Raw genomic sequence first — 27,938 nt, 5'->3', positions numbered from 1 at the left:
TCGTCTTAATAAAGCACCGGTGAGAAACTCGAGACACGAGTGCGTGCAAAAGCTCTCCCCGCAGACTCATGGGGGTAAAAGTAAGAAGGAGAGGCGGCGATGGTGGCGGAAGAACTTACGGGGGTGGCTTGCCGGCGTCTTGAGGGTGACGGAGTTTTAGGTATCCCGTTACCTTCCCTTTCGACGCCGGCGGCAGCTCGAATTAAACGATCTCCGGGAGGAGTTCGTAACTTCTAACCATTGCGGGAAAGAGGATGGAGGGCAACTCGATCGAGATCTTGCCTTGACGAGAGGGTGGCTCACGATCCGCCGTGGTTATTATTACCGACGTTCATTAAACACATATGACAGCACCGTCAGATGTGTTTAATGACGACTCTCGAGAGACACCAGAAACTATAGAAAATATAAATTAATATACTTATTAATTCTTAAATTTATAATAACTACGCTTATTTTTTAGAATCATAAATTGCAATATGTTTTTTTCGGTTTTGCTTTTTTTCCAGTAAAACGTTCGAGGCGAGAACGTGAATTGATACATATCACGTGAATGAAATAGTTTGCAGGGGACACATCTAACAGAGAAATTGAAAGAACCCTCGTGGAATTTCGATAACAACGAGGGTGCCAACTTTGTTTCTACACTTTCGCGAAACCTTCGACCGAAACATGTCGTCCCTATTCGTACTTGGAGCTTTCTATCTGGTAATTGTGGGGGTTGTGATGGAAGTATCGACGTCCTCGTAAGGGACAATTCGATAAGATTGCCAAAATATTTCTATACCCTCCACGCAAAATTTGTGGAGTTAGAAAAATGATTCGTATGTCATACGAAGTTTTATCTTGTTTTAGTCTTACTGGAAAAAATGAAAAAAATGCCAATTAATCAATGAGCCAATTAAATTTTTGTATTACTTATTATATAAACATAAGTATGAACTGATGTAAAAATTATTGAAAAAATCGTGATAAAAGAAGATCGAATGAACATTAGAAAATTTATGACTATTTAAACTCATTTTGTTAAATTGCAGAATTTCTATAGTAATTTTTTTATTGTCCTTTTGAAAGATTATTCTTTCAAAATTGAATTTTGTTTGTTGCATCAACAATCCTCTCGATTTCACGTTGCATTGTCCAGATGTTCGTAAACGCAAAGTTCGGACCGGATCGAATATGAATCGGTGGTACTTCGAACGACCTATCGAAATTTGAATCTGAATGGCCGACCATTCGACTGCGCTAGGTGCTGTTTCTCGTTTCACATGAGGTACAAAATCCGGCAACACGTTTTACCACCGACGTAAATAATTGCGGTCATTAAATCTTTATCCCGAGTCATTTTTCAAGCGAGCTTTTTTTCGTGAGATGGTCTTTGTGCTAAATTTTAATTCTTCGAAAAAAATGGTCACGACCATCGCGACAGAAAAAATAAATATTCAACTGAGAGAAACAAGAGAGTGAGTTAATAATCGCTTTCGACAGAATGCGCAAACGACGCTATTGTGGAAAACAAAATGGACTGAACTGATAACGACGGAAACGAGAAGCAATTTCTATGTAAAAAAAAAAGAATAATAGACAATTTCAGCATTTCGCGAATTTCAGCATTTCCGATTTCCGAATTTCGATTTATGTAAAATTCGATATTCTAATAATTTCAAATAACTAAGTTTCAACGTGAAACGACAATTCGTAATCTGGAGCTTTAAGCGTTTCTAAAAGAGCACAAAAAGTCGTCACTGTTTTATCTAATTTGTGCTAATTTTTTCAAATAAAATTTATACAGAAATTAATATATATCTGCGTTCGAATACATAACATATTACATATTATACATGCAGCATCATCGAACATTTAAACGAGATTAATGAAAGGAACTGAATTTAATCAAATGAACGAAAAGATAACCATTAATTTAATATTTCAGAATTTAGTCCAAAATGATCAGATTATGTTAAATGTTATATCAATTAGTTTGCGAGTTATTTGATCGACAAATTCAATGAAATTCTGCTTCGTCATCTATATGGATTTCATATGTATCCTTTTGATTTTGTGTTGGTTGAGAACCTCTGATTTAGACAATCCACTGACACTACGAAGCGTTTGCTGTACGAAAAGAGAAATTGCCCGTCGAGGTAGTTGCGCGAGAAAGAAAATGAAGAAGAAGACGGAGGATCTTCGCCGGCCGCGGTGGCGGTGGTTTCCGTCGAACGCGTTTCAACGCTGGACGCCGGAAGTGCTTCTTCTTCCTGGCAGCAGTGACATGCGGCCAGAAGAAAAGCGCTGGAAATAAAGGGAAAAAGTCGTTTAAACGGCACGCATCCCTCTCATATCGTAGAGACGTTATCGGGAATAGAGCTTGGGTCGTGGAGAGGGGTGGATCATTCCTCGGGGAGGACCCCGCCGGGTGCAGACGTTATTTCTAGATCGCGAAAACTTTTAATAGCTTTCTGATAGCTTATTGGTCGGGCTTGTAAATAATTTCATATCTCATATCTCGTTGAGCTTTCCTGACCCTCCTCCCTTCTTATACCTTTCGGATCCCGCACTATCATTGACCTTTTGGTAACCTCGAAGCTCTAAGATTAAGATTCATATAGATTGGTTCGTAAAATACGTCGATCAATATTGTGAATATCATATTTCATTCTTCCTTGCTTGATATATGTATAGAATCACTCGAAATAACGACACGGAAAGAACAGTTTTAATAAAGTATATCTAAAACACACACTCTAGATAATAAATTTGAAAATAATTTTGTTGACCTATCAAAATAATTATGTGGAACGCGCAAGCTGGTTACTAGAATATTTTTTATAGTATTGCTCATTATGCTTCAATTTTCTACATATCTTGATAATCTAATACAATTTTTTTTCAAATGTGTATTTAGCTAAATTTTACTAATTTAAAATTGCTAATCATACTGTACTCTCATTCACCTTGTTTGATTCCTATTGTTGTTTTCACACACAAGTTGGCAGTCAAAGCTACATTTTTTAGAGGCTTAAATCTTAGAGACGAGTATTTCAGATGTTTTAAATATTTCAGCAAAATCATTCTTTTCGTGTATTTTTTATGAAATTTACCATTAATTTTAATGAACATTATACACATTATTTTTTTACATTCATTGCAATTAATTAGTTCATAGTTTAATGACGTTAACTAAGATTTTGGAAGAAAAGCTTGACTACAAATTGCTAACCAGGCTGTGCTTTCATTTACTTTGTTCCTATTGTTATTTTTAATTTCGAAAATCCACAAAAAAAAGTTATATTTCAAAGTTACATTTTTTAGAAATTTAAATCTTACAATTAAATATTTCAAATTTTTAAAATATCTCAACAAAATCATTTTTTCCATGTATCTTTTATAAAATTTGCTATTAATTTTAATGAATATCACATATTTATATTTTTCTACATTTATTGCGATCAATTAATTCATAGTTTAATGACGTCAACTGACATTTTTGTAAAGAACAGCTTGACTATAAATTAAAATGTCCTTTCTAAATTTCTCTCCTTCGTAAAAGATCCTGTATTTGATACGTCTTATTCATCTCTGACATATATATCGCGAGCCATCCGATCGTTTAAATGCGACTCATAGATGTAGGCGCGAAACATATGATAATAAAATCAGCCGTGGTGCCGAACTACGTCGTGAAAAGACGCGTGCGTAAATTCATCGCGTTTAACGATCCGTGTATCTGCGAAGTCGGGAAACGGCGAACACCTACGTGCTATAATTTTCGCGCGTAACGCACGTGCGCGCCCGGGAAAAATCCTCGCCATAAATATAATATGAGCGCAAGCGAGCGTATAAAAGATGCGTGTTGGTGCCGCACACGTTTTAATTCCTTCAACCGTGAACACCGAAAGATTCACTCTCCCTGTTACACGCGGACATTTATTGATATCTATGCCCGTTTTTAACGAGATGTCTCTTCGACCTAGCGATTCTTTTTATCGCATGCCACATTCTCGTGCGTGATTTACAGGAAACAAGTATTGAGATCATGGAATTAGTTTCCTAAGTTAAAAAAAAAGAGTTTTAATTCCCAAAAAAGCAACAGTTATATCTACAGAAAGTGAATATTCGTACACTGATTTAGTACTATGTTTAATTTTCAGTCATTGATTTTTAATTGACAATATAATCTCGCAGATTATTCTCTCTTTAGTCTGCTTAGGCCAGATTTTTCATTTTCTGATTAATTTGTGGTTTAGACTTTACCTCATTTAACTGGATGATTATCTTTTAGGCTCGGCCTTTTATTTTCTGATTAGACTTAACCTGATGATAAGGTAAAAATCGTGTTTTTTTTAGCTATAATAATTAATAACACTAAACTAAAAAACTTAAAAGTTTCTCACTATAAAACCATTAGTTTAGTTAAACATAGCCAAAAAATGCAATTTTTACATTATCATCAGATTAAGTCTAACCACAAGTTAACCAGAAAATGAACAATCGGGCCTTATTCTAATTTATTATAATTTAACAGAATGATTTTACTAACTACTGTTAGAAAATTCATGAAAAGATATTGAGTCAATATCGATGGGACAAAAATCATTATTGGTATCGCTCGTAACATGGAAAATGCACCTTAGAACAACGTCGAAGCTGACGATTTTTTTTTTGTTAACTCTGTTGTTGGTTCCCGTTCTCCGTCGCCCACGATACCGATCGCGAATGGTGCTCGCCACTTGGCGCGTATCCTATTTCCAGTCGCGCGAACAAATATCACGGAGTCGTTTGCGTCGGTGTGGTCCACCAGGTTGAAGCCGGGCTAACCGGCTAGCCTCGAAGCCGCAAACGAGCCGCGCGAACGGCGAAGGAGGAGGAAGGCGCATTCCCCGGTCCTCCTCTGTAGGAACGCCTCGGGCTAAGGGCGCGGAGAGTTTTCGTGGGGCGGAGGAAAGATTAACATAGAGATGAGGTCGCCTTGAGTCTTTTCCGCGAGAGTTATGTTCTCATGATCCTCGACGTCTCTTCGTCCCATCTACCTGGTGTACTATAGCCACATATCTACACGAAGATTGTACCGATCCTCTCATCTCGATAACAAGTAGATGCTAATATTAGACAATAGAAAATCGAAGAGTTCTCATTCTTCGAGATTCATGGATACAAATATCCGAATGGAATATGGAATTTAGTGTTTTGGTTATTTTGAATGTTAATATATAGTTTATTCAACGAAATATTCGACCTGTTTATCTGATATTGATGTCAGAAATAAAGAAATGAAGTTACGATTAAGATCCAGGAAGAATCGACTCGGGCTCATTCATAGAAATAAATCCTCATTAAAATAATGCAAGTCAACAGCTGCGGAACACTATAGGTACATGTGGAGAACGAGACATATGTACTAAGGTTATATATACTTCAGGACATATTACATAGAAATGAAGCGCATATGTTACGTAGCGCGCTGCATTACGCTGCATAAACCGTTAGCTCGTGAGACGCTCGTCATATTCCTCTCAGTGCGGTTCATTGTGGAGATCATGTTTAGGTAAAACAGACCTGAAGGGTTGAGACAATCATAAGCGCAAAACAATCAAAAATTCCCACAAATCAGATGTGTACATTACATAATAAAACGCATAAATATAATTGCGTAAATATAAATATGAGATTCATGGAAGAGATAAATAAAAAGTTATAATTTTCAATTGTAATGTGTGACGTAATAATGAGAGATTCATTATTAAAGCAATTTCCAATGATAGTGATGTAACTGTCAAAACAATAACAATTAAATTAATTACCGACAGGAATTATAATCTATAAATTAAATTTTGACGTTTTTTAAATTTTCAATGTAAAATTAAGTGTGAAATAAAGGACTTTGCATTAAATGATATTTAACGAAGAATTCTGCATATGATGAATGTATTAATTGTTTAAATAATTAATTGCTAATTATCACGAGTTACGCGTATCAGTCGATGGAAAATTTTGCAAAATATCTGGAAAGAGATACAAGCATGCAGTGATAATTCTAATAATTTGTAATTCAAAGCTTTGCATTATCAAACCGTGAATTAACTTCCTCTATCAAATATATGGTTTTATAATGTTGATGAATAACACAATTTGTGCGTAACTCATTAAAAAGACTTTATTCATTATGTATATAATAAATGCAATTTATTATATTATATATATATATGTATGCATATTTTTACTTACTTAACCAGTAGTTTTGAGAATTAAAAAATATATGCCAAAGAAAGAAATTAACTATAAGGAAAAATTTTCAGCATATATTTTGGATTTCAAATAAATTTATTTTATCTTAAATAAATTTCAAAATGTCGACAAGTTTAGACTTAAAAATTAATACATTATTCTCTCTTGCTACTGTCGAAATATGTTGTTGCGCGTTTCTGCATTTTATATTCCAAGTAGTCCCCTTACGTGTCGTAGATTTTACGGAAGAGATGGCGTTCAACGTCGCAGCATGCTCATCGGGACCTTTGTGAAACGTCGTTTCAATTCCCACCCCCTTGCTTCATCTCCCAACCCGCGCTCGCCCCGAAGTTACCGGAATGGTACACGCGTGATTGTATCACTGCTGATTGCATTACCGTTCTGCCGGCTGTTTGCAAACTGCAGTAATAACCTGCACTGGTGCATTAGCTGTACGCGCAACGGTGTAGATACTGTACTACCTTCTCCCTCATCCCTTCCCTCGCCCGGCTCTTTCTCCCTTCGGCTCTTGCTCCTTGCTTCTGTATTAGTAGGGCTCGTATCACTTAACTGGGAGATACGAGCCGAGTGAGTGAAGCTAATGTTGATATAATGCGACAACTAGCCGCTTGGTTCGTTTCGCGCTGCCGCACACCGGAAATGGTAACGCACAGTCAGCAGTGGGAAGGTAAAGTCACATCCACGCGCCTTTTTAATTAGACACGTGTCTAGGAACGCGGCTGAAATGATCTTTGTTTGTATTCCGTTTGTAAAGACTAACGTCATATCTCACGCTCGTGTAACTCATTATTAGATACATCCGCGTACGTTATTATTCCGAGTGTTATCTCGACTGTCGCATGAAAGGATCGAAAATCCTTTTTGTGAAAGGATTAGAGGTTGAGTAAACGAATATAAAAGAAATAATATAATTGTCTCATTTTTAAAAAACTATGGCAAATCGAATCTAGACCAATAAATGCAGAGCTTACAAATACAGATGTATATAACAATTATATTTTTTATGTAACTTCTCTTTTGCAATTAAATTCTTTGTACGTTTTCAATACTCTTCAATTAGTTTAAATTTGATTCGTTTCCGAAATACGACTTGTGTCCATTTCTACCAACGTAGAAACGTCTAACAATGTAGTTAACTTTAATCTCGATTTAATTCTTTATCCTTTTCTAATTCTTAGAACTAGAAAAAGATAAAGAGTAAGTTAAACTAAGATTAAAGTTCGTCTACAGTGGTAGGCACGGGTAATAGAAAAATAATTGAAAGTCCGATTTTTTGTGTTCCATCAAAGTACCTAACAGTACACTAAATAATGGAAAATGTTTCAAGAAATTTTTTCATTTGAACGAAAAAAAGTCACATTTCTCCTATATTTTGCTTTAAAAATATTTCGAAAATGCGAATCGCATTTACGGGAGTGGCAAGCAGGAAAAAATGGAACAGTCCTTTTTTGAAGCGAAATTATTCATACGTCGTTTCGACATCCTCCTTGGTCTGAGGAATCTCCATCTTTCTCCTCCTCTTCTCGGTCTTCTTTCCCATACGTCCGCTAATGACTGTATTTGCCCAATTACCGCCGGCGGCGGCAACGTGACGGCGAAGTCATTTGGGCTCATTATTTTGGCGAAAGATGGCGAACAGGAGGAATTAACGCCGCCTTCGTTCCGGCGAGATTTTTTTTTTTTTTCGTTTCGGCTTGTCTCTATGCTCTTGTTTCCTCCCTCCCTTCCTTCTATCATTTTAAGGTTCTGTCGAATCGACTGAAGTACTGCTCTCAAATTTCACGTGTTCTCGATAAAAGTTTGTTTCGTGTATCTTCGGTATTGCCGAGCGGGTTAACGTCCAATTAAAGGAGTTTCTCGTTAGCGCAACGCAAGCGAGTAGGCAACGACGATGACGACGACGACGACGGCAGTTCTCTTCTCCTGAGGCACCCGCTGAAGTCTGTTGACACTCGCGCGACTCGTGTCTGCTGCTGCTGGTAGTTGGAACTCCTTGTTTCTCTGCCTCTCTGTCTGTCTCTTTCTTCTCCCTCTCGTATTATGTCTTTCAATGTACGAGTTATATCCGCGGGCAAATGGAAAACTCTAACAGTGACGTATAAGACTCATTACCAAGTATAATAAACATTAAGAAAGGGTATAGTTATGGATATTATAAGTAATTGTAACGATGTATAATTTCAAAAACTTATACTCTTTTAAAATATTATACACATTATATACACATATATAATATTATAGTATATTATACTATAGTATATTATATTTTATAATATATTGTTATATAGATCTGTAGACAGCTCATGCCTCGCTTATTGACGTCTGCACAAGTCTTCCTCTATTTTATTTATGATTTATATATTTATTATTTCATTTATATTTATATCTCTTTCTGTTCAAATTGCACTTCAATAAAGTTATTATTATATATACTAATATTATATATAATATTATATATAATATATTATCTATATATTATACTATAATTATTCTGATCAAAACTATTTAATATCTTTAAAAATTAATCATAAATAGTTTTGATATTATGAACAAGCACATAACAGCAAGTTGCTGCATTCTGTATCGTTAATATCGAGATATATGTATTATATAATAATAATTTGCATATTAAATCAGCTCGAGAAAGGATTCATTTATCTTATTTATAATTGAATTCTTAGAAACATAGGTGAATTATAACGCGACTCATATTCGTACTATTCCGAGAATCTGAGAGATTAAAAGTTCGAGAGACTCTCTTCTCTTTTTCTTTCTCTCTCTCTCTCTCTCTCTCTCTCTCTCTCTTCTTTCCCGTGATAAAAACACGATTAACTCCAGATATACATTTCGCGGAAGTCAGGCCCGACTGAATTATTGCTGCGGGAGGAAAAGTCCGGAGTTAATTCCCTCGACGCGCTCGCCGCTTGAAAATTTGCAGCCGACGACGTCGCCGTATCGGACGTCACGGCGCGATAATGTAATTATAATTATTAACGCGACGGCCGAAGTTTCCGCTTTAGAGAGCGAGACGGTCCGCGCTCGAATTCGCTATAAGTTGAACTCGCGCATTTCAATTTTCGAGATCTCTCGAGAAGATATATTCGCGTTCACGTAACTTCGTTTGAAAAAAGCCATCAACAAATATATTTTAATGAAACTGTTGGGGGGGGGGATATAATATCTCTGAAGGAAGGGGATTTAATAAAGAGGAAATTGCACGTTTTGCGAATTGGATGTTCATCACGAATACATGTACGTCGCAAGTGAATATCGATGATAAATAAGGGTTGATGAATCTTATAAATTACCTTGCCGATTTTGCTAGAATCGAGCCGTTTAGCTTCGTAGAAAGATGCAGCGTATTTCGTCGGAGATTTTTACAACGGTTCCGCGTCGCCACATCGCGAAATCCGCTTTTCCTTTTTTTTGTATTAAGCGATTACCGAGCCGAAATTTCGCAGAAGCGAAACTGGATTAACGCGAAACTCCCCCGCCGCAACGTTTTCAGCGGCGTTCGAGGTTAGTTCCGGGGCTAATCTGATTACTTAACGTCGGAACTTAACAAGAGCGCCGACGAAGTTTCCTCGATGCCCCTTCCTTCTCGCCCTCCCCCCCCTCCTCCCGCGGGATTAAAATGACTTAATTTAAACTTCGTAACGCCGACACGGACGCCGCGCAAAACGACAATCCGGCGATTTTATCCTTCGCAAAGCCACCCGCGCCGCCCGCATTTAATGCAAGCTAATTCAGCCCTCTGTATAAAGCTGCATAAAGAGGACCCACCTCTTGCCAAGTCCTTTGCTTCCGCTTCTTCGAAGTGATTACGAGGTTTGCTTTCTTCTTGGAGAACACCTTCCTTGGTCCCTCCTTTGGAAGCTGAAGAAATCCGTTCGCTTAAAACGTCTCAGAAATATTCTTTCTCAATTTTACGGGGCTTAAAATGGCCTACAGCGAATTATTCTCTCAGTTCTTTTCGGAAATTCTCTGTATTTACCATCGAAAATGGCAGTTGTCTACTCTCATCTTAATTTCAGTGACACTTCATTTGTCTCTACGCTGTAACGCCTTTTCTTTTTTCATGATCGACGATGCAGAAATTTTATAAATTAGCCATAACACACAAAATAACATCGTGTTTAATTAGAATAAACCGTTTGGACTAATGTGTTATTGTTACTCTCTAAATCTGAATCAGTAGGTAATTACAATTCACAGTAGGATACTTGGTACCTCGCTTGATACTAAATAATAATCAGTAAAATTCAACTTAAAAAGAAAGGAATTTTGAGCATTAGATAATTAAAATATTGATATTTGCACATCAGTTTCAGTATCACATATTGAATTTATACATTAAAGCACGAATAGCTAGGTTAGATTCCACGTTTCATTAATTTTTTATGTTGGATGCTGATCCAGTTAATTTTATATATATATCCCTTATAAAAAACATTCGTTATAGAAGGATGTGGCCTGATTGGATAATTTTTGTTAACCTAATCCTCTCTCTCTCTCTCTCTCTCTCTCTCTCTCTCTCTCTCTCTCTCTCGTTATATCCGAAATAGGACGGGAAAAGAAGAAACCCCGCGGTTACATCGTGAAAAAATTGTAAGCGTCCGAAGTGGTTTGCGGTGTTACGCGATGATCATAACTTCCCATTGCCTTTTGCAGGCCTGTACAAGACGAGAAAAAAAAAGTGTTGCCTGCCAAGCCGAAAAGCTCGCACTGGAGGAAATGATAAATATTGGTGTGCGAGAACGTGACCGGGTCATTCGTGGATTTTTCAGGACGGTGAAAGAGAGTGCAATGGGTGTCGCGTCCGGACGACGAGGAGGCTTTATCGTGACAAATGGCTGCAGGACGAAAATTTGCCTAATTAAAACGTGGCATGGTCAACACAGTCGCGTACTCCGTATACGGTAGAAAAGTATTAATTCTCCTCCCACGTCGTTGGTACGACGGAATTTAACCCTTACTCGCCGCGCGCAATCTGGGATCAACGTGTTTTTATTTCAACAAAAAAGAGACAGAGAGAACGAGAGAGAAATTACCAGATTGGATTTGTTCGTTTGTTCATTTCCTTCGTATTGCTTAAAATATCACTCTCTATGTCTCTTTCCTTTTCTTTCTTCTCTCTCTCTCTCTCTTTCTCTTCATTTCGCGTGAAATAGATTTATTCATCTCTCTCAATTCAGAATTTTTTAATCTTAAGCTCGTTTCAAGTGCAGTAAAACAATTCTAGATAAGTATTCATCTCGATATTCATAATCCGTTTTTATCTTAAGATCGTTTCAAGTAATGTCGTAAGATAATAATGCTCTGATTGACTGATGACATTTTAAGATGGTCTTAAATATAAGAACCGACTATAAATATCAGCTCTAATCTCTTGGGATTTAAGATTTATCAACACAATGTGCTATTTCTGCGACAAAATATAGATTAGTTTGATGGTATCATCCCTGACAATTTACTTCGAACCAAAGGTTAAGCCCTCCAAATAAATCTCGCGCATTTAATACAATCGATCATGCACCAATAATTGCAACCGCGCCGTTTCCCGTCTTGCCAGGCCGTTTCTTCTAACTCGATAGCTTCTCGAGGACTCGGACGAGGTCCAATTGGTGAAGAACGCCGTTCGATAAATCCCTCGACAATTCTGGCGCGCCGAAAAGAGCCGCAGCCAATCCCGTCCCCCAACAGTCGATTCGCTCGCTCGGCCACTCGGAAAAAGCATCCCAACCACTTTGCGGTGTCCCCCTTGGTTTACTCGTTTCTTGCTCTTTCCTTTCTGTTCGCTTGCTTATCCTTCTCTCGCAAGCTCGAGAGTAGCTGTGCTTGCAACCAATGTGACTTTTGACTCGCGCGACGATTGTATCGATTCCGCTTGTTCAATTTAAAATTTTATATTCTCTCTACAGAATACAATTACATTTAAAATTATACATTTATATTTAAATTATATTTAAAATCACATTCCGGCAGAATGCAAATGTGCATTAATAATTTCGAGTATTTACATTTATATTGAATAAATAAAAAAAAATACCGTTTAATTAATTTTTGACTTGTAAAAATTAATCGTATACAGTTAAGTATTGTTGCGATTTTCGTCGATTTTGTGTAGCTTCGCAATGTTATGCGCATTTTGTGTTCTGATAAATAATCTAAAGCATGAAAGAAGTTTCTGTGAAAATGCGCATGCGATAATTAATTATATAACTTTATAAATCCCTAGTTTGTTACGAGTATCTACTCTTTCCTGCTCTGTTTTATTAATATTAATACTACACTGGACTGGCAGCAATTAATACGAAACTGAACAATTTAATTTGAAACTCTGTTTCTACTTGTGATTCATCATATCGTTCCGGGTATTATCTTCCACTTCATCTTCACTTCAAAGTACGACAACCACACTCGCGTAACTTTACGGGCGTGCGTCTCCATTTTGCCTTAACCACTGGATTCATCTTAATTAAATCAAAAATACATATAAATGAAACGTCAAGTTCGAGACAAATTTCGTAAAAAAAATAATGTTTTATCACCGGACGTCTTTTTTGCTGAGTTCCAAACTGAAATAAATTATTTTCGCTTACAGTTTTTTATATTATTCTTACGTAAACGAGAACATTTTGATATTATTTTGATATTATTCTCATCAGTACTTATAAGTTAAAATAATATTCTTTTTCTTATATTTTAATCTTCTATCTCTCTCTTTCTCTTTTGATAATTAAAAAAGTATAAAGTATTTCCTGTTCATTTTCGTTAAGTATCAATTCTTTTATCTGCTTTTTCTAAAAAAAGGAAGTATTTTAACTTTTCTTACCATGCACAATTTTAAATTATTATATCACTGTCGCAAAAGATAATCGGAAATTCATGAAAAAATAGTTCAATTCTCAAAAACGACAGTCGCGTTGCATCTACATACAAGCCGTACAGCATTTGTACGTAATAACTGCGATTCGATCGTGCGAGCTCGCACACAAACGACGCGATCGAGAGAGGCTAGACATTCCGGGAAATTCTCTCTGGAAGAAACGAATGTCGATTGACGTGCGCGGGTGGGAATTAAATAAAAATCACGCGAATCGTAGATTTGGACCACGCGCAGCCGGAAACGAGATGAGCACCGAGCTCGCCTGTTCGCTCGGCTGGTCTTCTGCATGCGAATGAGAGAAACGCGCGGTGCGGGGACGAAGGGCGGAAGGGACGCAAAAGGAGAACCTCGGGGGAGGGAAGGGTTACAGTTCCTCGTCGCCGAAGCCAAGTCGAGCCAAGAAACGGAACGGAAGGAAGACTGCATTTATTAAACTGAGCGCAGACGTGCACGCCACCCCTCTCCCCCGCCCCCCTACATCCCCGTCTTCGTTCGCCTTTCACCCCGCGGAAACTACGGGTTTTCGCTCGAGCAATCCCTCCCCCACACCTCGACTTCTCCTCTCGCCACTCTTTTCTTCAACCCTCCTACTGTTCGTAATTCCTGGCCGCCGCTACTACCTCCCTGGAATGAGGTCGGTATGTGTAAAATAGTGCCCCGATACGCTCTTCATCACCGAGTCGCTTCTTCGCCGTCCGCTTTATTTCTTCCTCTCGCTTTCTTTCTCGGTACCTTTTATCTCCACTTTACTCTCCATCTTCCGTTCTTTCTCTCGAGCGTGTTTCTTCTGGCTATTGTCAATAGTTGCCGCTTTGCTCGAATTTTTCGCACATTTCTGTTTCCCTTGATCTTCTTCATGCCATTCTTCTCGAATAACGTTACACTTTTTTTACGATTTTTTCCCTATATTTTACATGCTTCTTTTTGTCATATTTTGCAATCTTTTTATTTTTCGCTCATATTTTTCTCTTGTCCCACTTTTTCCCTTCGGATCTTTTTATCTTAACTCACTTTTACTTCCCTTTCTCGGTCTATTTATGGTTTTTCAATTTGCTTCGGTGCTTTCTTCTTTTTTACCCCTCCCTCCAAGAATCCGTCTCTACATATACCGCTTTTCTGGAGCAAATAATGTCATGCACTAACACGACTGAAATGCGAGTGGTCCGACTGTGCTCGGTATTTAGGCTTGTACCACATCCACCGGCGAGAATCATCATCGGTGAAAGCCGCCGGAAGTATCGATCGGTCGGGCGATCGTGGATGACGAATATGCATCGGGCGTATCGCACCCCCGTGCTGTTCTGTCTTTTCCTCTCTCACACTCTCACTGTCTATCTCTCTCTATTTGTGCGACGTATACTGGTGGCACCGCGTCGCGTGTGGGGGAAACGAGACAATTAATCAACCGGCACAATCGCGCACCTACTCGCGCGACTCGGCCGAGCCCCGTGACTGATTCATTATGAGACCTTAATTAAGTCCCCGGACATTAGCATACCGACCACGCGGCAACCCCCCTCTCTTGCCCCCACTGTGCTTCTCTTATCATCTACCCTCCGCTCTTCTGTATTCTTTCGGTACGGTGTACGGTGTCTGATCTTCTGGAATTCGCGAAACTAGATCAGTTTGACCCTCGACGGGAGCAAAAAACGACCTTAGTCGGAATAATTATTCACAAAAGGTACTCTCGGCAAATTATACGTTTAAGAATTCTAGACTGGTTAATAATATGATTAGAAGAGAGTTTTGTTAAATTAATCATTCTGTTACAATCTCTATGACGGATGGAGACTAAAATGTTTTAAACAAGTTTGATGCAATTTAGAATAGATCTCTTGTCAGCCAATTACAAATTTGCATTTTACAATCGAAGAAAAAGTACATCCACGAGAACGAAAAGTTTGAAAACGAGCGCAGGTGTATCCTGGGATAGTTTTATCTTATCACATGCTGGATGGCCATGCCTTCCGACGCGAGAATTCTTTATTGGGCAGTTAGACACCTCTGATAAAAACGCGCCGTTTTGCCGCCCATACTAATGGAATTTTTCAGACAGATTTATTTTCATCGTGAGAGCTGTTAAAAGTCAACTACTATTTCAAAGTCTGTTACGTTTAATCCTAATCGGTATTGCAGATCTAGTGAATCTGGATATTTTTTCACCTACGTTGTTAATGATTTATAACATATGTTTTTCGCGACTTTACATAATTTTAAGTTACATAATTTTCTTTTTCTGATTTTGACCTTCAAAATGAAAAAAAAAATCGTTATATTAACTTTAAGCAAAGATACATTAATTTAAATTATATTAGACTTGCGAATACCATCAAGAAAATTTCGGAGCTAATATTTACAATATTAGCCAAGGTTAAAAATCCGTATTAATATTTATAGCTCCAATTACATCAGATGCTACAATCCAAATTTCGCGTTGGTCGGAAAATTTTCTCGCGAAAAAAACGCATTTTCTTTCCTCCCGCGTTCCCGATTAATGAGTCTCCGTCAATAAGATTAATCTGTGATCTTTTAATTTTTCAGCACGCTGAGGTGGAGGATGGAGGAGCTGGAGACGCTGGAGAGCACGGAGTGCCCGGAGTGCCCCGGGCCGCCCCCTGAGTTCCGGTTGCCGCCGCCTCCCCGGCCGCCCTTCCTCACCGAGGGCACCTTCTGCTCGGAGTCACCCCTCGCCGAGCTCGAAGACTGCGTTGCTATCCCGGTAAGTCCGATCTTTCGATCTTTTCCCTTGATTTTTCTAAGTAATTCGATTTACTGTGCAGCACTGATAAGGAATGATTATATTTCCCTCGTCCGTGGAAATTTTTCATTCACTTTTCAACACGATCGCAATCGCAGGAATTTACTTGTAAAATGATAGGGAACCGTTAGTTGAATGTTTGAACGATTTTCTCAGAAATCGCGAAAGGAAACTAATTAACTTCAAAAGTACTAGTCAGTTAAAGCATTAATATATTTTGTTAGTCTAATATAAATGCAAAAATAATCGCTCTATAATATCACAATTACACGTAATATACATTGAGAGAAATGTTTTGTATTATGCTAAGTATGATTTACAAAAACATTCTTTTTAATTTAAAAATTTCCTTCTAATCAAAATTTCATTAAAACAAAAGTTTTTAATTAAATAATAAGAAAGTTTTTGTTGTTCTACAATCTAATTAAAATTTGGTTATTCTAATCAAATTTTGTGATTGGAGCAACAAAATTTAAAAATCAAAGTGTAAGAAAGTTTTGTAAATCACATATTATATATAAACATTTTTCTTAAAATTAATAAAAATAATATAAAGAATAATTTAATTAATTTTTCTTAACGCGTATGTACCTGCAGTAATCGCCATTGTATTATACGTGCGAATCGTTTCGATGGAGAGCGGCCTTTGCTCGATGCACTATACGTTATTTCCGAGGATGTGTTCGATAGTTCGATATGCGCGCAGTCGGTGACCCGTACTAATCTGCAAATCGCCTTTACCTAGCGTTCGTCGAACGACGTATTCGCTAATTCCCCGACGCGACTCGCTACTTCATGTCCGTAACTAACTCTGTAATTCAGCCTTCTTTCCACGGCTTACATCGATCTTCCGTACGGTCGATTCTGTGCTCTCGAGACGCGGTGCGATGTACGAGAGGGTTGCCGCTTTTACCGTTCGCCACCCATATTCGAGGAATATTTGCGCGCCGCGTTCACTGTATTCGCGAGTATGTACGAGCGTAGCCGGAATTCGAAGATCGATGGTCGGAAGTTACAGCGGCTTGAATCGCGAACTTCGCTCGAGTTTCGCGATTATTAAAATGCCGCGCGAAAAAAAATGGCGAAAAGTTCGAGGGGGGTTCAACCTCGGGTATTTAACCGCGCGAAAAATTATTACGCGACGTAGATTCTCCCCCGGGAAGATGCCAATTTATTTAGTCCGTTCCTGGATATAGTCCAACGAATTAGTTGTGTGCTCAGAATTATAATCATCGCAATTATCTATTCTAATTGAATATGCATCATACGGACGGAATCGGCATCAATCGCAAAATATCGATACGATTATATTATTCAAGAGAATATCGGTAAATCAAATATACATGACATTTGCAATAAATAGCTTTTATCGGCTTGAATTTAGTGACCTATTTCAAGACGCACGAGAAACGTTGTTCGCGATTTCGAGGTGTTAAATTCTTCTAATTATCTAACGCGCTCCCGTTCCTCTCTCTGCTAAAAAAAAGTCACCATTAGGCGAATACTTGAGTGAGAATCCTGCACGTCTCGTAAAAATTCGCTGCCGTGTACCGGGCATTTAATTGCAAGTACAATCGAGAAAGTCTCGGAGCCCTTCTTTCTCCGCGTAGGAGATAAATTGGATATCCTGCTGTTATCTCTTTGATCCGCCAAATGCGCGCAAGAACTGTCTTGAATAATAGAGTATCATGAAGAAATAGATGGTAGGGGAAAAAAGGGTAGGAGGGAGAGACAAAAAGGTGCACTGGAACAGCCAGGGGGAAAGGTTGAAGTTAATGTAAAATACATAAACGGAGTACTCGAGCAATTAAAGCAATCAGCATTCGCCAGGATTTTTCCGTTTTATCAAAGTGCCCTTTCCTGCGCCACCGCCCTTTTTAATGTTCCTATCAGCATGATTCGCATAATATGTAACGACCTGTATTTCTTCAATAATTTATTGCTCGTCACGCTAGAAAGCTTGTATTGAGCTTTCATTTGGATGTTGTTTCGAGATATTGTTACGTTCCAATAGTGCGGATGTAAATCTAATTTATTCTTTACAAGCTCTAGTAATTTGTCGATCATATTCGCGTGCACGGCACTAGCGTTAATTAATTACAATAACTGTGATAATAATAATAATATTTCTAATAATAACAAGCATCAATGTGCAGCACGACTATGATTTCGATTTTTTGTTGGAAGATAAATAGAGCATGTCGGCGGACGCATGTCGAGCGCAATTAACTCTTATTTCATTTTATATCTGCTAATGGATTACACTCCGAGAACGGGCGAATATAAACGTCCAGTTATCATCGCAAGTGTTTCCATATGAAGCTTTCAGATGTAACGCGAGTGAGATACCGAGTTGGAGGATTAAGATGAGCGAAAAAAATATTGAAAACTCCATACATCCTGTAGATTAGATTAATGGCTCTAACATTTTCTTACACTCTTAATCTTGTATCACGTAATGCTTCTAAATTCGATATCAATTTTTAAATGAAAATTACATTTTGAATTACATACTAATAGGAGGTATTTTTTTATTAGTAGGTATTTTTCTCGGTATATTAACATGAGGTAATGACAAACACATAATTATTTGATTGAAGGTGAACTTGCGGTACTTTTCTTTTGGAGATGTAAAGTAAAGCCTAATCTATAGTAACATAAGCATAGTAAGTAGTTGTAGTTGTAAGAATTGACCAATCACAGTCGAATATGAGAAGAATATTCGACTGTAATTAGGGGGGTCTATTCTTACAATTAAATCATTTACAACTATGTTTACGTAATTGTAGAATAGGCTTTAAACAATCGATCGCAATAGAGCTATTCATTATATCATTGATGATCATAAAATATTAGTTATGCAATACAATTGCACCGATATTAGGAATCTGAATAGGTGACCGTAAATTTTTTCTTTTCACAATAGAAAACTCCTGATTTCGTACTATTTTTCCCCTTATGTTTGATGGTACTTATATCTCTTGTAATTTACGAAAGATTTTTATGTCAATGTATATCAATTTTTAGCGATACAAATTTAAGAGTGTAGATATTCTACGAATACATTGTAACGTGCAACTTCCTTCGTTCATCAACATGATCTATAAGGCACAACCGAAGGTGCGAACAGAACATCGCGAATAAGGAAAAGAATTCCAATTAAAATGCGCCCCACGCAATTCTCTCGCTGGTTAATATTTTTCTCGGCTACTTCTTCTCTTTAAGTACGATAACTCGATGAGAAATTTTGCTGTAAATTTTGACATCTTGTCGCTGCACGATAGCTGCATTGCGTTAGATAGCAAGTGTATAATTGCTGCAGCTATGAGCAATAATGTGAAATAGTAATTTAATATTTTTTTTAGGCGCGCATAAAATAATTGTGAAATACATAAAAGATATGCACAGAATACTACACGGAATGAGAACGGCTTTGAATCTAAAAATCTAACTAGATTTACATATTTGTAGATCTGAAAATAATTTGATTGAATCATCAAAATAATTAAAAATGCTTAAACTAGTTGCTAGAATGTTGAAACTTCTTGTAATATTATCAACATTTAAGTTATGCATAATTATTTTTAAACCAACAAAATTATTTACAGATCTGCATCTAGCTAAATTTTTAGACACATCAATAAAACTATTCTTTCCGTGTACAAATATCGTATCTTTTTCTTTTAAACTGAAGAATCAAATTCACGAGAGAAACGTTCTTTTATCGAGTATCCTTAATTTTCCGTTCAACAATCAAAAGTGATCTCGTTAGATCGCGGAACAACGATCTCGCCAGAGTTTTCCAAATGAGAATCGAAAGTGAAATGCAGTCGCGAAAATCCAGCAAGTTGAGCTTACAAGACGGAGCTTTTCTTGACGGTAGGACTACCATACACGAAATAATCACTTGCATGTTACATCTTATCGTTGGTTAAATCGAGCGCGGATAAAAAGAGCTTCGCCCGACGCAGCTGGCGTTAAAAGCGAGCGGGTGGTAAGAATAATCGTCGCGACCGATGTAAATAGAGGGAGGTCACCGGACGGATGGGCGACGCGAGAGAGCGTAGTTTCGGTATTGTCTTTAGCGGATGGTCGGCCTGTAAAAAAAAAAGAAAGAAGAGAGAAAGAAAAGGGGCGTATTTAACTCCGACGAGCACCGCGCGCGCCGTCTCTCTTCCTTTCGTCCTCTTCTTCTTCGGATCCTCGTGGTCCTCTCGTGCAGTCGCCTCTCTCGCGACGATAAAAACGACGCACGGCTATTAATAGGGAACATGTGTCTCCCGACCTTGTTGCACGCCACTCGACCCATTATCGCCGCGCGATTTTACATCATTACAGATAATTGGAGACACGCCGCTCCTCTAGGCGTCTCGATGAGAAGATATATTTCAGGAAGTTAACACCGTGACCCGAGATCCGATAGAGTCAATCACATCTCTCTACAGTTTATACAGTTATACCGTTAGCCGTTGCATTCACAGGATATATTCGGTCTCAAATATGCAATCGATATTTTTAAAGTACACGAACGATTTTGTTAAAAATCTAAAAATTTAGTTAGATGTAAATCTGAAAACAATTTTTTTTTGGACTATTAAAATAATTATGTAAAGAGAACGCTTAGACTGCTATATATTTTAATAGTCCAACAAAATTATTTTCAGATTTATCTACACCTAAATTTTTAGATACTTAAACAAAATTTTTCTTCCTGTGTAAAATACAATAATCATGTTAAAATAACGTAGCTTTACTTTACTGTTAACGAGATGTATATCGCTTAGCATTATTGATATCGTTTAAACGTGGTATTGCTAAATGCTACAGCATTGATCATTCATGGACGCAGAATCACGGTTGATTAATATCGCTGACGCCACAGAATAGAGAGCATCCTCTCAGAAATTCATTGGGATGAAATTAATTCGAAGTTGCAGTTGAAGGTAATGCTGCTGCTGTTCATAGTTTTGCTCGTCATTAAGTCGCGACCTAATAAAGATCGTGGTCAGTACTAGCATCGCCTGCAACGTGTTGACGAATTATTTTGACGTTAAGCCTGTACCATGACCGCAATCGAAATTAATTGCCCGCCGGATAATAAAGGCTCCGTTTCCCGCAGTATCGCATCTCGTGAAACGGCACGAGACGTCGGCGTGCAATAAATACAAACGGCGCGCGGGGATCCGATTGTTAATTATTTTCCATTGTCGCCTCTGAGTAATGGCGTAATGTGAAACAACCGGCCCGTAGCTCAGTTGTCGTGTTTAATTTAATAACATCATCCATCGCAGCCTTTCTCAATTCTGCACTTTATTCCTTCGAAGCTAACGGTGGGTCTATTGGACTCATTCAGTATATAAATCCCTTTGTCAAAAATGTTAGTATTCATTCCCTTTATATAAATTGTCATTTTGGTTCCTTGAAATTAATTAGTGCCTTTGAATTAACATAAATTCAGGTCTTACAGATTCAGCGTTTGTGTTGCAAATTTTGACGTAACTACTTCAAAGGATTAAAACGAGACCGCAAAGTCATGTGAATCGAGCACGCGATTTAACATGCATCTAATTCACGAAACATCTTTGAAGCTTGAGTCTCCCATATTTTCAATTAATCAAATCTCTACTTAATCAAATCTCACCGTTTATCTCCTTTACCATTTCGTGGAGCTGTCGTAGTATTTAGGGCTTAATGTATCGAGTATTCTCCGTAACGTGGCGCGCTTCACACAGGTTCAACGTCGTCAACGGATTAACGTGGAATGAACGACGCGTCGTTTATTCTGATGCACAATGCAGGCAAGGCGTTGTGCGTGGCAAATGCACGCGCCGCACCGCGTCGCACAAATCCCCGCTGGTTTCCACGGGGAAAGCCCTCTCCCCTTACTATGGTGGTTTTTGCGCACTCTCGCGTCCGGCTTTACGGGGCGTTAAATGCATCGGGTAAGTCCTTAATTGAATTCTCGCCCGGTCGTTCCTCGCTTTTCGTCCTCTTTGCGTTTCTAGCGATAAAGGTCGGAAACGCAGTGAACATTCTGTCGATCCGCGGTTCTCGAAATTGGGGTGACAATGAAGACAATTCCGTAAATGAATCTCGTGAATTTCATACTTTATAATCACAGAATCTCTTTTCGCAAAAACTCACTACTTCTCGCGAAAACGCATTTTTGCGCATTTTTCGCATTTTTCCTAGAAAAATACTTTATCCAGAATGGCCGTAAATTTTCTTAAATAATCGCACTATAATCGTTTTTCTTCCGAGAAATGTTTCTACTTTTCGAAGAACGTTACATTGCGACACTCGGATAAGCGTTTGCGTTTATGCAACGCACGTAAAAGTGCATCAAACGCGTTTTGCGGACGATTTTATTGCATACGTGTACGGAAGAACGCGCGAAAGGTCATTTACGAGCTACTCTTACGAACGAGAAAAAAAACGCGTACGAAAATGTGGCTCGCGAAACAGAAGAAAATAGCGACAGAGAGACGAAGTGAAATAACAAGCACAGAAATTGTCTTCGACGAAGAGAAGGAGAAATAGAAAGTATTAGTCCACTACGTAAAGCCAAAGCCGAGAGAGAGCGTAACCCTCTTTGTGAAGCTAAATTTTTTTTCTTGCATATCCTCCCCGTCCCGCGGAAATTCCATTCCGCGGAGAACAGTCGTTTCACGTTGCACGAAAGTCGTGTTATTTTAATTCCCGTCAGATTATCTCGACTCTCGTTCGCCGGACTCTCTTATCGCGCGGCTGTTCTCGAGATCATAGAACTAGACGCGACGGTAGCGGCAGTTGCATTTAATCCGACATGAAATTTCCACGTAAGTTGCGTTCCAAGTGATTTTTAATCTCCTCGTTATCTCTTTCCTTCTCTCTCACCTCAAAAAGGGCAAAAAGCACCAACCGCGCTTCGCGAAATCCATTCTCGAATCTTAATCGAGATATAATTGTACCGCTTCGGGGCTGTATTTCCCGGCTGAGAATCTCCCCTATCCTCTCTCCGTTTCACTCTTCACTTCCAACTCACTCTTCTGGTTTGTTTTCTTCTTTCGGATTCGCAACATGTGTAAAAACGAATTTAGTTTCCTACGAGATCGAACAAATCTCTTCAAGATTATATATATAGCAAGATAGATTATAATGTGACTATACATGAAAAAAAAATGATTTTCCTGAAGCATTTAAAAATTTAAGTAGATGCAAATCTGAAAATTTTGTTGGACTGTCAAAATAATAAATTATGCAAAAAAATATAAAGAGCAATACTTCAAAAGTTTGACATTCTAGCAACCAGTTCGAGAGTCCTACATAATTAAAAGACTTATTTTTAGATCCGGGTTTAGAGGGGGTAACCACTAGCTGAAATATTGTCCCACAGATAATTTCATATGATTTCATCTGATAACAAATAATTTTTTTCACTGTGTATGAAGTCATTTGGTAAAAGATACGATTTTATTTAATATTATACAATTGTTTCTCGTAGTTGCATATGTAATTATCGGATTATACATAGGTATTTCATATGAATTTTATAATAATTTCGAGGATTTTGTCCCACGATTACATTAAGTGATTATCCCCTCGTTTAGATCTGTATCTAGTTAAATTATTAAATATTTCAGGCAAAACCACTAGTTTTTTCCTGGATCTGAGAAAGTCAATTAATTCTTGATTCACTTTCGATTCTTGCCTGGTCTAATCTGCTGACTGAAAATGCATATTTAAATTCTTACATTTCAACTATTTATGCGATACTAAATACGTTTTAAATAAAATTCAAATTCGTTTTTTAGTTCAGATGCTCTTATAAGTACTTCAGTTTATCATCAAAGTAGCCCTAAAATATTTTCCAAAGCCGTAAACTATGATATCTATGGAGTCTTGTTAAAAAGCAAATGTACCACAATTTTAGTTGTTTAATTTCGTTTATCTAAACGTTTTTAAAACAACATAGTTTTGTCTATAGAGAAACGAATTTTAATTGACCGATAGTTGTAAATAACTCTGCTTAACTTGATTTTTATTTTTATATTGCGAATATGTTTCGGTCCTCTGCTATTAATGGTTTATTTATTGCGAAAGTAACTTGACTGAAATGGCACAAAGCGAGTATTCCATTTCATGTTCAAGCAGAATTATAAGCTTCGGATTACTACCCAGAATACATCCACTATCTTTCTCGATTTCCCATCCTCGTATGAACAAATCCGCTTTACAAGACTTTAACGTATACCTTTTAGAATTTATTCGGTTCATTAATAGGAACGGAAATGTTTCACTTCTATTTTAGAGAAATTCTATTTTAACTACGTTTATTTATATCTTATTTCACGCCATCGCTTATTAGTCTGGAAATCAAGGCAAGGTTGGACGCCGTCATTTATCACGGACAATTCGCTCGTACTTTCGAGACGCAAATTAATTTGCATGCACCGCGCGCCGCGACTACTCGTTTACTTTTCTCATCTCGATCCTCCGGGCTGCTGCACCGCAGTTCCGTTTCCGCGTCAGGGTGGTATTCGCGATACGTTCGTACTTATAGGATTGGTAATTTAGCAACGTAATTTTCTTCCCGTCCCCGTTTTCACGTTGTGCGAAAACTCCCGGCTACCGCGAGGTGCAAGTGTTGCACCCCGCGGGAAACGACGAAGAAATCTGCGCGGCATATATTTCCGCTAGCGGAAACGCGCGCACACACACGCGAACGATTGTTTCAACGATGCTGCCGCTGTTCTGAATTTTGCTTTAACCTCGGCGACGACGAAAGTTTGGATTAAGTCGACGGTATAATGCGACGAGCGCGGGCAATTGGACAAGTTTGGATTTGAATTATAGCCACTGTGAGATTGCGAAAACCATCCGACGTTCCCACCTCTTCTCTCTCTGACCGCCTCCGGCTAAAGGTGGCAAGAGATATATTCTAAGATGTTAAAAAAAAAATGAACGCACGCGCGAGTTTTCAAAATGAATCAAAAATCGGGTCAGAACCCCGGCTGAGGCAATATTTTTCGCGATAAATTAAATTATTCACAGTTCTTAAGATGTTTAGATTAGCTTCAAATTATTAATATCTTTCTAAGATGCTTATCAGCATCAAAAATTATTAAATTGTGCGCTTATCAATTTAGTATGTCATATTACTATTCTAATTCTGTTCATAATTGCGTTTTAAGATCGAAAAAGATTTTGGCGTGCGATTTGCAGAATTACCATTGGTAGATATATAAATTCATTCTAAAATATTTAAGCACTAATTTTATTTTTAGTGCGGATCTTATAGCTATTATTGTATTATTATGCCATTTATTAAATACTATACGACTGCATGAATTTATAACTTGGAAAATATTGCTTCATGTTAATTTTTAAATCGAAGGCTAATAACTCGATTGTTTTTAAATTTAGTAAAAGTGAACTATAAGATGCATTAAGGAATAGTAATCATAAGTTCTCAAGTACTGCTGTTTAAAATTGCAAATGTCGGACATAAAGCTGCGAAAAGCCTTTCTCCGATTCCAATACAAGATTCCCCGTCGGAAGGGAAAGAAAGAAGGAGGAATAAGACTGAATGGTTAAGGAGATGACGGGCAAAGAAGCGAACGGTCAAGACTTTTTACGCCGAGCGAAGTCTCTTTATTACGCGAGGGAATCCGCTTTGTTTTCGCCGACGCCTCGAGAGTCGCGAAAAAGAGAATCGCGGATGAAAAAAGAAAGGAGAAAAGGGAGAGAAAGAAGGAGAGAAGCGAAAAGAAATGCGGGAGGAATGCCACTCGCGCTCTCGCAGTCTCGGCGGAACTTCGCGCGTCTTGATGGGAATTGGAGAACTGAAAAATGAGCAGAAAACAGGATGGCAAAAATAGCGGAAAAGGCAACTCGCATCATGTTGGTGTATTCGATAGGATACAGGAAAGAATTTGTTTCCCGCTACTTTAGAGAATGCTTTCGTGCTGAATTAAAGAGGTGCATTCGATCACCGGAACGAAAAATCAATGTCGTACGATCATTCTGTTTGAATCGAAGAATCACGTAGATATTATAAATTAGAAACTATAGTATCAGAACTTTATCGCACGTTAAGAGAAAAGTGCTTGGTATTTGTGTGACTATATAATTACATGACAAAATAATTACTCTCTAAAACTTTTAGAATGAAAGTTCTGGAGAGTGAAAGCACTCTTAAAGATTGAAAATTGAGCTATTCTTTTTTTAAGACTGGCTCAATTTTCCTCTTTAGAGTGAGATTTCACTCTAAAGAATTTAAAGCGGAATAGGTTAGGAGCTTTATTTTTGTTATAGTTATTACTGCTGTAATGTTAGTAATAGATAATAATTACATTCATAATTTTACCAACAAAATATTGTTGGCAGCAAAAATGATTACAAATCATAGTTACATTATAGTCATTGTAACCATTTTTTTTTCTCTCAGTGTAAGGAATTTATATTCAAATTTTCAGAAAAATTAATTTGTAATGTTAATCGTGATTTACATGAAGTATTAATTATTATTCAAAATTATATTCCGAAATCCACTTCATTCACTTCGGAACGCTTCAATGACAAAATTACGCGGATATACACTCGCGAATTTTTCAATCGCGTCGATATAATATAATATACTCAATGTCCATCGGAGTGCACGAGATAAAGCCGAGATGATCGCGCCTGATAAACCAATGCAATTCCGGTTTCAATAATAACCGTGCTGCATTAAGCGAACATTTCGTGGCTATCGCACTCGTTCGATATCATGACAATAACGTAATAACAAGACGTGCGCTAACAAATGTATCCTTTGATCTGTTCTCCAGACGGAGAAGCGCGGAGGATTCCCTACGCTCTTTTACGCTTCGTTTTACCATTTCGCCATGCCGTTTCGCCATACATGGCAAAAGAGAATCGAGCTGACATACCGCGCGACCTGCGTGCTTTTGTTCTCGTTTAGCATACTATACCAGGCTACGATTTATTTTCCCTCGCCACCGCGATACTTTTCCGCATCGCGAATACGCCGCAACGGCGGCGTATCATGGTCGTCGACGAGGGAGTTCTTTGGTGTCTGCGTAGCCTCCCTTCCTTTAGCTGATTTCCGTCTTTTGATACCGGCAAATAGCGCGAGCCACAACCGCGCCGAGCAGCGTTCCCTCGTTGATCTCGTTCACCAGGAATTCTAGCAATCGCGCTTTTCTGGGACTTTAACGGGATGTATGTAACGACGTACAATTTTGCAATCATGCTCATAGTATTCGATCGTTTCCCGCGCGTGATGGTAAACATAATCGTAAAAATTTTATGCTGGTAGAAGCGTATAAGAACATATGTGCGGTTATGCATAAAAAATATACCTATAAAAGTGAATAATTTAAATTTGTTTTTTTATTCGATAAAAGAACATAGTTAAATACTGAATTTATCTTTATAAAAATATAATTTAACGCTTTTTATTTTCGAAATAATTAGCATTTGAGATTGCGCAATCGAAAATCGATATTCTATATCTGAACTGTAAAAGTCGATAGCAGAAAACAGAGCGGTGGTTGACTGCATGGAACAATTTTGCTGAAGTAACTAAAAATTTAGTTAGATACAGATTTGAAAAGAATTCTGTTGAACCATAAAAATAATTATGTAATAATGCTCGAGTTGGTTGCTAGAATATCAAAACTTTTTGCAGCATCGCTCATCATGCTTGAGTGTCCTATATAATTATTTGAACATTCCAACAAAATTATTTTCAGATATGTGTGTGTATCTAGTTAAATTTTTTAATACTTCAGTAAAATTTTTTTTCATATGCCTATTCGCATATAAAAAATTATTGTTACAATCCAACACATATTCGTGTTAAAATTTTAACTGATGTCCAGAATACTCGGAAAGAACCGTTTTGTTGCAAAGATATTTAAAAATTTAGCTGAAAATAATTTTACTGTACTAAAATAATTGTGTAAGGCTCAAACTGGAATGTCTAAACTTTTACTAGAGTGTCACAACTTTTTGCAGCATTATTTATTATGCTTGAACTCCCTACATAATTATTTTAAT

At 37.7% G+C, this 27,938-nt stretch overlaps 1 protein-coding gene across 1 annotated transcript in view; it reads left to right on the top strand.

Annotated features, from left to right (window-relative positions):
* The window catches only part of pxb (putative Hedgehog signaling attenuator pxb), a 111,599-nt gene that overhangs the window by 9,691 nt on the left and 73,970 nt on the right, over positions 1–27,938 (top strand). The window contains exon 2 of the mRNA XM_018444651.1: positions 15,677–15,854. Within this exon, the coding sequence (XP_018300153.1) occupies positions 15,693–15,854 (162 nt within the window). The 5' untranslated portion in view covers positions 15,677–15,692. The remainder of the gene's footprint in view (positions 1–15,676; positions 15,855–27,938) is intronic.

Source organism: Mycetomoellerius zeteki, unplaced genomic scaffold, assembly GCF_001594055.1.
Source record: "Mycetomoellerius zeteki isolate Tzet28-1 unplaced genomic scaffold, Tzet1.0 scaffold151, whole genome shotgun sequence".
NCBI classification, from domain to species: domain Eukaryota; kingdom Metazoa; phylum Arthropoda; class Insecta; order Hymenoptera; family Formicidae; genus Mycetomoellerius; species Mycetomoellerius zeteki.
Note: the sequence above shows the minus strand (reverse complement) of the source record. Positions and strands in the feature narration are given on the sequence as shown.